General features: G+C 39.5%; 1 protein-coding gene across 4 annotated transcripts in view; it reads right to left on the reverse strand.

Moving 5' to 3' along the window:
* ANO4 (anoctamin 4) overlaps nucleotides 1-14,406 on the reverse strand; it is a 514,881-nt gene that overhangs the window by 65,296 nt on the left and 435,179 nt on the right. For all 4 annotated transcript variants that reach the window (XM_037846690.1, XM_037846694.1, XM_037846691.1 and 1 more), the window contains 4 exons: nucleotides 12,358-12,413; nucleotides 9,998-10,119; nucleotides 6,682-6,816; nucleotides 5,513-5,609 (listed from right to left, as the gene is read on the reverse strand). In XM_037846690.1, the coding sequence (XP_037702618.1) occupies nucleotides 5,513-5,609; nucleotides 6,682-6,816; nucleotides 9,998-10,119; nucleotides 12,358-12,413 (410 nt within the window). The remainder of the gene's footprint in view (nucleotides 1-5,512; nucleotides 5,610-6,681; nucleotides 6,817-9,997; nucleotides 10,120-12,357; nucleotides 12,414-14,406) is intronic.

The raw sequence follows: 14,406 nt of genomic DNA on the forward strand, positions 1-14,406 counted from the left end.
TTCAGGATTATCTCTTTATGTTTGATGTTTGATAATCTGATTATTAAGTGTCTTGGCGTAGGCCTATTCAGATCTATTCTGTTTGGGGTATGCTGTGTGTTTTAGTTTGCTAATGCTGCGGAATGCAAAACACCAGAGATGGATTGGCTTTTATAAAAAGGGGGTTTATTTGGCTATACAGTTACAGTCTTAAGGCCATAAAGTGTCTAAGGTAACACATCAGTAATCGGGTACCTCCACTGGAGGATGGCAAATGGCGTCCGGAAAACCTCTGTTAGCTGGGAAGGCATGTGGCTGGCGTCTGCTCCAAAGTTCTGGTTTCAAAATGGCTTTCTCCCAGGATGTTCCTCTCTAGCAAGCTTGCTCTTCTCTTCAAAACATCACTCCCAGCTGCACTCTCTTTTCTCCCAGTGAGTCAGCTCATTTATATAGCTCCACTGATAAAGGCCCACCCTGAATGGGTGGGGCCACGCCTCCATGCGAACATCTTATCAGAATCATTGCCCACAGCTGGGTGGGGCACATTCCAAGCAAATCTAACCAACACCAAAACTTCTGCCCCACACAAGACTACAAAGATAATGGCATTTGGGGGACACAATACACTCAAACTGGCACACTGTGCTTCTTGGATCCGTAGTTTTATGTCTTTCATAAGACATGGGAAATTTTCATTGCTTATTTCCTATATTATTGCTTCTGCCCGTTTTCCCTTCTCTTCTCCTTCTGGGACACCAATGACATGTAAATTCTTGCTTTTCATTTTGTCTTTAAGTTCCTGGAGACGTTGCTCATATTTTCCCATTCTTTTCTCTATCAGTTCTTTTGTGTGTAGGTTTTTAGGTGCCTTGTTCTCCAGTTTCTGAGTGTTTTCTTCTGCCTCTTGAGATTTTGTGTTGTATGTTTCCAGTGTGTCTTTCATCTCTTGGGTTGTACTTTTCATTTCTATAGATTCCGCCAGTTGGTTTTTTGAACTTTCAATTTCTACCTTATGTACATCCTGTGTTTTCATTATATGGTGCAGATCTTTCGCCATATCTTCCCTAAACTTTTTGAATTGACTTATTATTAGTTGCTTCAATTCCTGCATCACAGTTGAAGTGCAAGTTTGCTCCCCTGACTGGGCCATTACCTCATTTGTCTTGGTGTAGGTTGTAGTTTTCTGTTGTCTAGGCATGGTTTCCTTGGTTACCCCAATCAGGCCTCCCCAGACCAGAATGGGCTAAGGTCCCAGAAGGAAGAAATATTCAGTATCCAGTTTCCCTGAGGGTATGTCTTAGAAAATTGGTACACCCTCTGATGTCTCCAGTCACTGTGCATTTCTGCCCAGCAGGTGGTGCCTTTCAGCCTATAATTCTTGACTGGTGTAAGAAGGTGTGGCTCTTCTTCCCCAAGTTCTGAATGAAAGACAGGTAGTAGAGCTGGGCCCCACCCCTTTCTTCTTAGAGAAGATAGACTCCCTAGGGAGAGGTCATTAGCATTTCAATGGTCTCTCTCTGCCTGTGCTATACCCTTGTCTGGGTCACAGAACTGGGAAATGAAAATGGCTGAGGCTTTCTCCACTGAGTTGAAAAAAGGAACAGAGCTAGTCCGAGGCGACCCTCCGGCTCTCCAAGGTCAGTTGTCACCCAAAGCCTCTGTCTACTTGTTGGGGATTCATACCTCGTAGTGAGCAGTTCACACTCGCTAATTAAAACCCCAGTTGGAGCTCAGCTGAGCTATATTCGCTTGCTGGGAGAAAGCTTTTCTCTGGCACCAGGAGGCTTTGTAGCTCTGGCTGTGGGGGAGGGGTCTCCCGATTTGGAACCGCAGTTTTTACTTACAGATTTTATGCTGTGATCTTGGGCATTCCTCCCAATTAAGGTTGGTGTATGATGAGTGGATGGTCATGTTTGTCCCCCTGCAGTTATTCCGGATTATTTACTAGTTGTTTCTGTTTTATTTTAGTTGTTCCAGGGGGACTACTTAGCTTCCACTCCTTTCTATGCTGCCATCTTAGATCCAGGATTCTCTCTTTGTCTTTGACATTTAATAACCTGATTATTAAGTGCCTGGGTGTAGGACTATTCAGATCTATTCGGTTTGGGGTATGCTGTGCTTCTTGGATCTGTAATTTTATGTCTTTCATAAGAGATGGGAAATTTTCACTGATTATTTCCTCTATTATTGCTTCTGCTCCTTTTCCCTTCTCTTCTTCTTCTGGGACACCCATGACATGTACATTCATGCATTTCATGTTGTCATTCAATTCCCTGAGACATTGCTCATATTTTTCCATTCTTTTCCCTATCTGTTCTTTTATGTGTAGGATTGCAGGAATCTTGTTCTCCAGTTCCTGAGTATTTTCTTCTGCCTCTTGAGATCTGCTGTTGTACGTCTGCACTGTGTTTTTCATCTCTTTTGTTGTGCCTTTCATTTCCATAGATTCTGCCAGTTATTTTTTCAAACTTTCGATTTCTACCTTATGTTAGCTCAGTATTTTCTTTACAGCCTTCATCTCTTTTGTTATATCTTCCCTGAACTCGTTGATTTGGTTTAGTGCATTTATTTGAAAATCTTCAATAGATTGTTTCATTAAAGTGAAACAATGTCTCAACTGTATCTTGATTGAAGCGTAAGTTTGTTCCTTTGGGCCATATCTTCGTTTTTCTTGGTGTAGGTTGTAGTTTTCTGTTGTTTAGGCATTTGGTTTCCTTGGTTACCCCAATCAGGTTTTCCCAGACCAGAACATGCTCAGGTCTCAGAAGGGTTTCCCTGAGGGTGTATCTTAGAAGACTGACACACCCTCTGAGGTCTCCAGTCACTGTGCTTTTCCTAACCTGCTAAGCAGGTGGCACCTGTCAGCCTGTCGCTCCCGACTGGTATAAGGAGGTGTGGTCCCTTCAGTTTCAGTTTTGGCTGTTTCCCCTCAGGCTCTGGGGTCTGGTTCTGAAGGGAAAGCTGGGCCCCACCCCATTACTCTTAGGGAAGATAAACTCCCTAGGGATTTATCATCTCCATTTGAATCACTGTCTCTCTGACTCTGTTATCTCCACCCCTGTCTGGGTCAGAGCACTGGGAACTAAAAATGGCTGCGGCTCTCTCCTCTGAGCCCCTCAGATTGAGAGAGAGAGAAAGAGGGACAGGAAGCCCCCTTTTTTAGCCAGTACACATCTCCTCAGTTTCACTCATTGGCCAGAGGAAATACCTGGTCTTCTGGGCTTTCCCTCCCAGTACAGAGAGTCTTTTGGTTCTTTAAGGTCAGTCATCACTAAAAAGCCTCTGTCTGCTTGTTGGGGGTTTGTAGCTTTTATTCAGCAGTCTGCATTTGTTAATTAAAACCCCAGTTGGAGCTCAGCTGAGCTATATTTGCTTGCTCCACTTGGAGAGTACTGCTAGTTTCTAGCACAGCGAGGCTTTGCAGTTTGGGCTGCCGTGGGAGGAGGAGGCTCCCAGTGTAGTTCTACACTTATAGATTCTATGCTGTGATTACAGGCATTCCTCCCAATCCAGGTTGGTGTATGATGTGTGGACAGTCACTGTTGTCCCCCAGCAGTTATTCCAGATTATTTACTATTTGTTCCTGGTTGTTTATTAGTTGTTCCAGAGGACTGACTAAATTCCACTCCTCTCTATGCTGCCATCTTGCCTCTGCCAACCCTTTTTAGATCTGGAATCTGGGCAAGTTTATAGGGTCTTGGAAAAATCTTCATCAGTTGGGAACCACCCTGATCTCCAGCCATTGCTTTACATATGTGACACTGCTCCTAAGTACAAAAAAAAAAACTAGGAATTTGATGAACATGTCTAAATTTTTAATAAAATTACATGAGAAAGGGGAATGCAATAACATATAATAATATAAGGGTGCCATGTATTTGTTTTTTCAAAGCAGTTTCACACATACTCTCTTTTTTAGTTCTTATAATGTACCATGGGAAAAGAGGGCACATATCTCTGTCTGCATTTTAGAGACAAGAAAGCTCAGGCTCAGAGAAGCTGTACCTGTCCGAGGTCAAATTGGTAAGTAGCTGATCTTGGGCTAGAATCTAGGTTCCTTTTTTTTTGTTTTGTTTTTTGTTTTTAAATTAGGGTTAGGGTTAGGATTAGTAATACTGTCAATATTTTCATTGCACGACATGTTTCCCTAACATCTAGGCACAGATGTGAACTTAGTGCCACAGTTGAAACCAGTTTCTTTTGTAAACCTGGGAAACAGTTATGTTGATTATTTTCATATATATGTAGGATAGTATTAGGTTTTAATTCTGTTGTGTTTTCATTCCAAAACACATATCCCTATCTTCTAGGCACTTACATTAACTTAGTGTCACAGCTGAAACCAAGTTTCACCGGCAAAGCTGAGAAATGCTATGTTGATTATTTTTTACGCAGTTTTATTGAGGTATTTGGACACAGCATATAAACCATCCGAAGTGTACCATCAGTGGCTCACAGTATCATCACATAGTTTACATACAACCCCATGATCAATTTTAGAACATTTTAATTACTCCATAAAAGAAATAAAGATAAAAAAGGAAACCCAAATCCTCCCATACCCCTTCTCCCCACCTATTATTGACGCACAGTATTGGTGTAGTCCATTTGTTACCATTGATGAAAGAATATTAAAATATTACTGTTAACTATAGTCCATAGTTTGAAATAGGTACATTTTCCCCCATATATTCCTCTATTATTAACTTCTTATAATAGTGTTGTACATTTGTTCTAGTTCATGAAAGAACGTTTAACATATTTGTACATTGTCCACCACAAGATTCACGGTGTTATACATTCCCAGGTTTTAACCTCCAATTTTCCTTCTGGTGACATACATGACTCTAAACTTCCCCTTTCCACCACATTCACACTTCATTCAGCACTGTTAATTATTCTCACAATAATGTGCTACCGTCACCTCTGTCCACTTCCAAACTTTTAAGTTCACCCTAGTTAAACATTCTGTACACATTAAGCAACCACTCCCCATTCTTTAGTCTCATTCTATTCCTGGTAATCTACTGAATCTAGGTCTTTTGACAACAATGATGATGACGAGGAGGAAAATAATGGCTGTCATTTACTGAGATCTTATCGCTTGCCAAGCACTATGCTCAGTATAAATCTGATACATTTCTTGTAACAATCATGTGAAACAGGCATTGTATTCTCCATTTTATGGATGAGGAAAATGAGGCTAAGAGAAGTCAAATAACTTGCTCCCAAGTAGACAAGTGGTAATGAGCTGAGTCAAGATTTGAACGTAACCGTCTCTGACTCCAGCATCTTTGTACTGTGCCATGCATCGGTCTCTTGTAATGGTAACTAGAGCCAATATGTTTGAAATCCATATACATTTAAAAAGATATTTAAATTAAACTACTGGGCAATGGAGTTAAGTCTATCCTATAACATAAACTTGAGAATCAAAGACCAGAAATAGCAGAGAGAACATAATCACCCACATTCCCTCAGGAAGGAGTATGCTAAATTCAGACCATCTAAAATGCTGCATATTTGAAATTACCTTGGCATAAACACAGCTGTCTGACAGTCTCATGAATGGACAGTATTTATCACACACAGGACACATGATGATATCTGTAGCTTGGCAGACTTCTTTACTGGAAAAGAGAAAGAGAAAAGAAAAGGCTGCAATTTGATGTCGTAGTGCAGTTATTTCCTCCAGTATCACCAGAATGTTCAATTGGTAAATAAGAACTAGTAGATTAAATTTCTGCCCTTAGAAGCTTTTTTGCCTTATCTGTTATTAATGTAAACAAGTACCTGCACATTTTAATAATTTGGTAAGCCAAATTATTTATGAGGCTGTTCCCTGGCTTTATGAATTAAAAAGTTAAACTCAGGAAAATACATGAAGCAAAACATTGGTTGTTATACCCCAAATTACACAAAAATCATTCACAACATTTCACAGATCTGAAGCAATTTCATACTGAATTATGGGAACAATGGGATACCTAAAAGAGCCTGCCTCAATTTCTATATGCATGATACATTAGACTTATAAGGGAGGAATTGACTGAAATAACTAGGGATTTTATTTGTGGGAGAAAACTACATCTCATTAACAATTTCACTAGAAAGCAAAATATTTTTGTAGGTTGGAGGTTCAATCACTCTCTTTTATTTTTGCACTTTTAAAAGCCACATTTATTATTTAAGATCATTATTCAGTTTTGTAATAACATTTCCAAGAATATCTTAAATTATATTCTAGTAAAAGAAGCAAGATAAGAATCCTCAACAATGAGCCATTCTCAAGGCACCAGTAAGATGGTGAGATGTTTTTCTGGCCTAGGATTAAAGGGGTCTTATAAACACAGAATTCATAAAAATGATTGTTAAATTCACTATTTGCAGTATTGGTGGGAGAAAAAGATATGAAAAGCCAGAAAGACAGTAACTTTTAGCAAGCGAATGAAAGTGACTTGTCCTGTGGATGTTTAGTGGTTTGTATGTCCATAGAAGTAAACTTTGCTTTGTAGAACCACAGTAGCAAGGGCAAGGAGTGGTGAAAAATCTAGTGAGTTGAACTCTCTGAAATTTCCCATGAGAGACTAGAAAGGAAGTTAGAATGAAAAGTTAAGTGTGTCCATGGTCTGTGACTACCCCCAAAGCACAGTCACCTTTAAATACTAAGCAAAGGCAGACCCATTAAAGAGTTCCCCGTACCTGACTTGGCAGTGATCCAGAGTGGTGACTCCGTACAAAAAGACAAACAATCCAATGAAAGCAGCTGGGAAGAGCATGCCAGTGTACCAGCCCAGCCAGGCAAAATACAACCCAATCTTCTCTCCAAAGTACCTCCTGTTTAAGACACAACATCCTTGTAAATTACAATAAAGAGTGTAAAGTTAAGCATTACAACACTTTGCTCAGTCATTTCACTTTGCTCTACTGATGAACATGCAAACAAGATAAGCCAAGAGAATGGAACGTGTGAACAAATCTAGGCTTTGGGCTTAAATTTTGCCTCCTACTACTCAATATCAGAAATAGAATCTATTCTTTCCTAGAGAACATGATTATGCACAGGTTTATTTTGATAATTTAAAGAATAAACTCTGCCTGTTTAGTAAGTAAGATATGACACTGATAAGGAATGAAGGGAACTGGAATAGTTGGTGCCAACATATAATTTCACTTTTGCATTTTCTGAGTGCGTATTTATGTTTGTATTATAATTATAGCTTAAAACCAGTTAACAAAGTGTTATGTAAAGCTTTGAATATCCCTTTCAATATTTTGTAGCTTTACAGATGGTTACAATGCTAGAATCATAGGATATTAGAAAGAAAAGAACTTCAGAGATTGCTGTGATTCAACATGAACCAATGGCTGAGAGGTGGCTTTTCATACATTTTAACATCGATCTCTATAAATATTTTTCTGATGCCTCACACCTGAGACTAGCCAGTCTATCTAGTGCTCTGAGGGCTGTGAAGTTTGGAAGTGTCTAGAGAGTTCCTTGGTTTTTCTTTTATTTTTTAAACATCATTGCTAATTTGATTGACTTGTCTTAGAGAATTCAACCCAAATTGTGCTTTCTATGCCATTGTACAGCTACAATTCACAACTTACAAGTCAATTATTTCTTAGGCCAATATGAGAATTTTCTAATTATTTTTTCATTTTCATTCTAAACAAACATTGCAGACCATCTGCTCCCAAATACTTTTTACTGCTTTCATTGTACAGTGTCCAATTGCTTCTAAAAGCATGGGATTATTTACTCCCTCAATAGAAACCTTCCACTCTCAGACTTTCCCAGATATATTCATTTTCTCATTCAATAATTAAAAAACAAACAAAAAACACCTACATTGTGCCTAGTACTATGTGCCTAGAGGCTGACAACACAACGGTAGGGAAAATAAGCTTGCTCCCTGCTCTTGTGGAGCTCGTAGACTGACAGAGGAAGCACACATCACTCAAACAAATGAGTTTATAACTACAAAACTGAGAAAAGAGCTATGAAGGAGAGGAACACATTCTGGAAGCATATATAACAAGGCCATCTAACTACCCCAGTCAGGGAAGACTCCTCTGAGGAGGTGACTACTCTGCTGATGAGAAGGAATTAACCAGGTGGGGGTGGGAACAGAATAGAGCATTTCTGTCAGAGAGACCAGCATGTGCAAAGACCCTGTGGTAGGTGGGACCAGATGAAATAAGGGCAGTGTGGCTGGAACACTGAGATGCAGGCTGGAGTGGCAGGTGGAGGCTGGACCTCCATGGGCCTGGTGACCCCACTAAATGTGTTTATCTGTGTCCCTAGAGATTTGGAAAACCATGAAAAAGTTTTCACCAATCAGTGGACACGATCATTTCACTATGTGAAAGGATCGCTGTCTGCAAGGTGGAGAAAGAATTTTGGAAGGGACCAGGGAGGGAAAAGGGAGAACAAGTAGAGGACTAATGTTGTAGTCTAGGCTACGGATGAAGGCAGTGGCAGTGGCAGAGGAGATGCTGGGATGTGGCCAGATTTGAGAGCTATGTAGGAAGCAAAATCTGTAGGGCAAGAACTATCTAAGTGGTGGGATTCCTGAAATGCTCCACAACTCTATTCAATCCAAGGCTTGCTGGTGCTTGTCAATCCTCTTCCCTTCAGCCATCACAAATCCTGCTGTCTTCCACGGCTCAACTCTCTGGGGCCTTCCACAGGTCTCTAGCCCACATCTATCCTTTCCATTTTTTCTGAATTATTGTAAAACTTATGGCTTCTGTCATATGTTACCCAATTGCAGGTGGTGTTTTTTTTTTTTTTTTTAACTCTCTCAAGAATGTCAGGCTTGTTTTCTGAAGAAAACTGTGAGTTTCTCAAAGCCAGGGACAATGGCTTCTATTTGCCTTTGCCAATAGTACTTAGCACACTATTAGAAACACAACAGGCACTTAATTGACATTCATTGATCTAAGTGCAAAATCTTAATGAAAATATTGTCATGAAGGAGAAACTTTGGCCTATAGCAATTGTCTGTAATTTTTAATCAATGCAATCCTGTATTATGGAACTAAAGTTGGGAGGAGAATTTGCTTTTATTTTTTTTCCCCAGTGTTAATCACACATTGAGACTGGTCAAAGGAAAATGATCTTATTTCAGGAAGTGTTTTCCACTCACCCAGATCATCTACATCATTTGTTAACAACACAAAGAAGGGGACACAAGGCATCAATGTCCTTGGATCATCAGGAGTGACACCTGGTAACAAGGCAGCAAGGACTCAGGCAGGAAGAATGACTCCCCAGAGAGATGAAGCGTAAAATGAACTGCATTATTGTTTCTTCTCCCCTGGGCTCATTTTTTTAGGGCCCCACAAAAATGAAACAAATCCAGCTAGTCTAAGAAAGGAGACATGGCTTTCTCTTTAATAAGGAATCTATGAAGTGTGGATTATTATTATCCAATCTTAATTACCACTCTCTAAATAGATAATGAGAACTTAAAGCATAATTCTGCCATGGCAGAATGTTGGGTAGATCTAGAAGGTTGAAAAGCATACATCGTCACTGCACAATTACCGTAGGTTAAAAGCCGATATACTTTTTTTTTCACCTGCAGATTAAAAGAAACTTAGAAGGTTATTAGTTTAAAATGAAAATTAAAACCACAAAATTTATTAGAATGTCAGCACCTCATATTTCCTACTTGCATAAGAGTAACTAATATTCCATTTGTCACTAATACCTCTAAGATGTGTTCCCTTTCTATAGGACAACTTGCAAATAACATGGGGTGACCGTTCCTAATGGATTCCTTTGGGGGCCACGCTGACCTCACATGCCCCTCCCTAGGCCTCTTCCTAAGACCTTTTTGGAGGAAATGATCCTTATCAGAGGGCTGGCTGGTTTACTGTTCTCTGACAAGTTGCCCTCTTGGGAAGACGCCAGTTTGAGTGAGAGCTGTGCATCTGAGACCTTTTTTCCTTCAATGTTGGCTTGTCATTCGGTACAAGCTTTATATCTGCAGCTGGTTTAAAAACTCACCTTACAAGATCCAAAGGCTGGTATTTATACCACACGCCCCAGGAGGCCCAGCACTCATAGAGGAGATGTCGATGGTTTTCCGCTCCATGGGTTCTAATGGAGTTTTTACTTCTGTAACTTCCCTGGGATAAAAACAGCACTGTCGATGAGGCAACACCCACAAAAATCATAAGGAAAAGCTAATAGTGATACCAATCTCTTATAGCAAGAGTAAAAATAATGGGATGAGAATAAAATCGATCCACACTATCAAAGTAGCAGCAGTTTGATGAGTTGTTATGAACATTATCTTGTGGATGATCCTGTGCAGTAAAAAGCATATGCTTGCTAGAATCTGGCAGGTCTGAACTGAGTGCAAATCCAGTTCCACTACTTTTCAGCTAGGAGGCCTTGGACAAGTCAACTAATCTGAGCCTTGGTTTCCTAATTCATAAGGGAACTAATAATATCTGTCTTGTTAGATTTCTTCTGTGGTTTGAATGAAGAAAGTGTACAGCTTAGAACCCAGGCTTGAGACTTATAAATTCCCTTCTTCACTTCACACAGCCTTTTCTACAAGAAAATCCTAGAATTCAAAAGCTGGAGTTCACCTCAAAATTCTAATGATTCAAATCTAATTCAACCTCTTCATTGATCAAATGAGGAGACTGAGGGCCCCAGAGATGGGGCTTGTCAGACTTTAGTTAGTGGCAAGGCTAGTTTCACAAACAGAGCAGGGACTTTCTGGAGGTGAACGAATAATTCACATTAACCTGAGAAGTTCCATCTTAATGGAAAGTGCACAGGGCAGGGAGTTAAGAAATTTACTGCATGACTACAGATGAGTTAACCTTTCTCTAAACGTTTATCTAAAATTTTAACATGAATCAAGGGCAACAATATCTGCTCTTCTTGCCTCTGAAGGTTATCAGGAGGTTAGGTAACACTGTCAAGTTAATCTAAGAGTAAAATGTCAAAAGAACAATTACGTTGTTATGGCGGCTTTTTTTACTAATTGGAATTACACTTCTCATAGATGACAGGGCTTTACCGAGAAACAAAAGCCAAAGAGAAAGCCATGAGCTGCTCTGCGGCATTTTGTAGCTGCATCTCCTCAGACACCCTCCTCCTGCCTGCCCACCTGTTCCCGTGTGCACACAGTTCTGCCCAGTTGCCAATCTCTTGGACACTGCCCTCACCACAAGGAAGGGCTGGGTAGAGGGGAGGATGCGAATTTCTCTGAAACCTTTTTCTGGGCAATGCTAACGAGTAACTACAGGGAAGACACACGATGTTATTGGGGGAATCTGTCTTTGGAGTTCAGAAACACCTGTGTGTGGCTCTAGCAGACCTTTGTTTCAAGATATTTGCTTCTGTCCTGCTAAAAGAATCATTCCAACTACTTTTCATGGCAGTCTGTAAATAGGGTCTCAGACCAAAGCTTCTAGTTTACTTAATGAATAAGACTTTTTTTGTGTTTGTTTATTTGGTCTTCCCTTTTACATCTCTTGGTGTTTACAGTCAAGAGGGTAAACACTGTAAGCCAAACAAAAAGTATGCTTTGGGAAGACTTGCCTTTTACAGCGAGTCAGAACTGTCCTCAAATGTTCTATTGGCAAACTTAGCATTCTTTGTAAGATAATTATTCTGAAGATCATTCTAATCAGTAATTTCACTCTGGCTTATTTGTGAGGTGCCAGAGGGCAGGGACCATGATGTTTATCAATGTATTCTCTGTGTCATTCAGTGACCAGTATAGAGTAGAGGCTCAAGACCATGAAAATTATAGTAATCCCTCACTTGTCCTGAATTCTCATGTGGTAGAATAATTCTGGGTTAAACAACCTGAGAGGGTAACCACGTTACACTGATGGAAGTCTTCATGTATGATGAAGACCATGCAGTAAGTAAGAAGAACACAGAATTTTATATATCTTATATAGCAATGATGTGGACAATATTACTAATTTTCATTTGTCATCCTTTGGTTAGCAGAGACTTGGCAAGACAGCTTTCTCCCACTTTCTCAAGGAATAGCTATAAATTTCTTGTTGCAGATACTACATATTTCAAGAGTATTTTCCCCTTGAGTCTGGGGCCTCATGCAGATTTTCAATGGCTCTTTAATTTTATGACTCCCCTGAATTCATGCTGAGTGAGTCTTGATTCAAGTACTTTTAAAATTACATAAAAAGATATATAGGAATAAATCGATGCTGGGGAGAGCCATCACAGAGCAAGTAGGCCTTCAGTGAATTACCTATGGACAAATCCATTCTGAAATGTGATACCAACAAACTCAACCAATGACTTCATCCCCAGAGGCTGATTTCAGCAACAAGAAGTTGAAAGAAAGAGAAGGAGATAAAGCAGGACAATACCTCATGCAAGGGAAATGCAGCTTCATAGGAGCCATTGGTAAGCAAACGATTCAGACCTGAAAGAACAAGAGTCCAATTTGAATTAATACCGAGTGTGAATTCTTACAATGTTCGAGAGTAGTGTAAAGATAGTACTTTTTGGAGAAAACATCCTAGGTTTTCAAAGTGATTTAAGTCCCCACTCGGACACTAACAGTTTAGAATACAGCTTTGCCATTGCTGGGAGATTGGGATCGAGGGCAAGGAAGTTGGATTTTTAAACAGAAGGGAAACAATGAAGCACACCTACTACAGTGCTTGGCATAGATTAGGGAATGCACTGAGAGAAGTGGACCAATTCATCCTATCAGAGAGGTGATATTCTGTCAGGAGCTCTTCTCTTTTTGTTCAGAAGCTTCGATATGGACAAAGCTAACTCCTCTGCATTGGAATAATGGTATGACTTTGGGTAAGACCCCTCATCCTTAGACCTCAACATTCTCACCCAAAAAGTGGAGTGGGGAGTGGCTTTGGACATGTTGATCTTTTTTTAAACAGCTTTATTGAGGTATAACTGATATATAATAAGTTGCACATATTTAAAACATACAGTTTAATAAGTTTTGACATATGTATACACCCACAAAACCATCAGCACAGTCAAGATAACAAACATATCCCTCACCCCCAAAGTTTGCTAGTGCCCCTTTGTAAGCTCCCACTCCTCCCACATTACCTCCAAGGCACTGATCTGCTTCCTGTCACTATGAATTAGTTTGCATTTCCTAGAGTTTTATATAAATGAAATAATACAGCATGAACTCCTTTTTTGTCTGATTTCTTTTATTAGCATAATTATTTTGAGATTCATCCATGTTGATGGGAATCCATGTTGATGGGAATCCATGTTGATGGGAATATCAGTAGTGCATTCCTTTATACTGCTGAGAAGTATTCCATTATAGGGGTACACAACAATTTATTTATCTATATCCCTGACAATAGACATCTGGGCTTTTTCCAGTTTTGGTTATTACAAATAAGGCTGATATGAACATTAGTGTTCAAGTCTTTGTATGGACATATGTTTTCATTTCTTTAGAGTAAATATCTAGAAGTGAAATGGATGGATCATAGGGTAGGTGTATGTTCAACTTTTCAAGAAACTGCCAAGTTGTTTTCTGAAGTGACTGTACAATTTTACATTCTCACCAACAGTATATGTGAGTTTCGGTTCCTCCAAATTCTTGCCAAAACTCGGTATGATTAGTCTTTCTAATTTTAGACATTCTAATAGGTGTGTAATGGTATTTAGTGTAGTTTTAATTTGCATTTCCCTAATGAAGAATGATGTTGGACACCTTCTCATGTGCTCATTTGCCACTCATATATCTTCTCTGGTGAAATGTCTGTTCAAATCTTATGCCTATTAGTTTTTTTTAAATTGAGATTTGAGTGTTCTTTACACAGGCTAGATATAAGTCTTTGATTAGACTTATGCTTTGAAAATATTTTCTCCCAGTCTGTGACTTCTCTTTTTATTCTCTTAACAATATCTTTTAAAAAGCCAAAGTTTTAATTTTGATGAAGTCCAATTTATGCATTTTTTTCTTTTATGAATTGTGCTTTTGGTGTTGTATTTAAGATACCTTTGCTTAACTCAAGGTCACAAAGATTTTCTCCTATGTTCCTGCCCAGAAGTTTTATTGTTTTAAGTTTTACATTTAGATTTATGATTCATTTTGAGTTAATTTTTGGATATGGATCTGGGTTAATTTTTTTTTTTTTTTGCATATGGATTGTTTTAGTTTCCTAGCTGCTAAAACAACTACCATACAACAGTTGGCTTAACAATGGTATTTGCTGGCTCATGATTTCAGAGGCTAGAAAGCTTGCTTCCTCCTGGGGTCGAGACTGTCTGGCTGGCCAGCAATCTTTGGGGTTCCTTGGCTTTTCCGTCACACTGCAATCCACATGGTGGCGTCTTCTTTCTCTTCCAGGTTCCATTGACTTCCAACTTCTGGCTGCTCCCCACGGCTTCTCTTCTGTGCCCAATATCCTTTGCTTATA

This window comes from Choloepus didactylus, chromosome 8, assembly GCF_015220235.1.
Source record: "Choloepus didactylus isolate mChoDid1 chromosome 8, mChoDid1.pri, whole genome shotgun sequence".
NCBI classification, from domain to species: domain Eukaryota; kingdom Metazoa; phylum Chordata; class Mammalia; order Pilosa; family Megalonychidae; genus Choloepus; species Choloepus didactylus.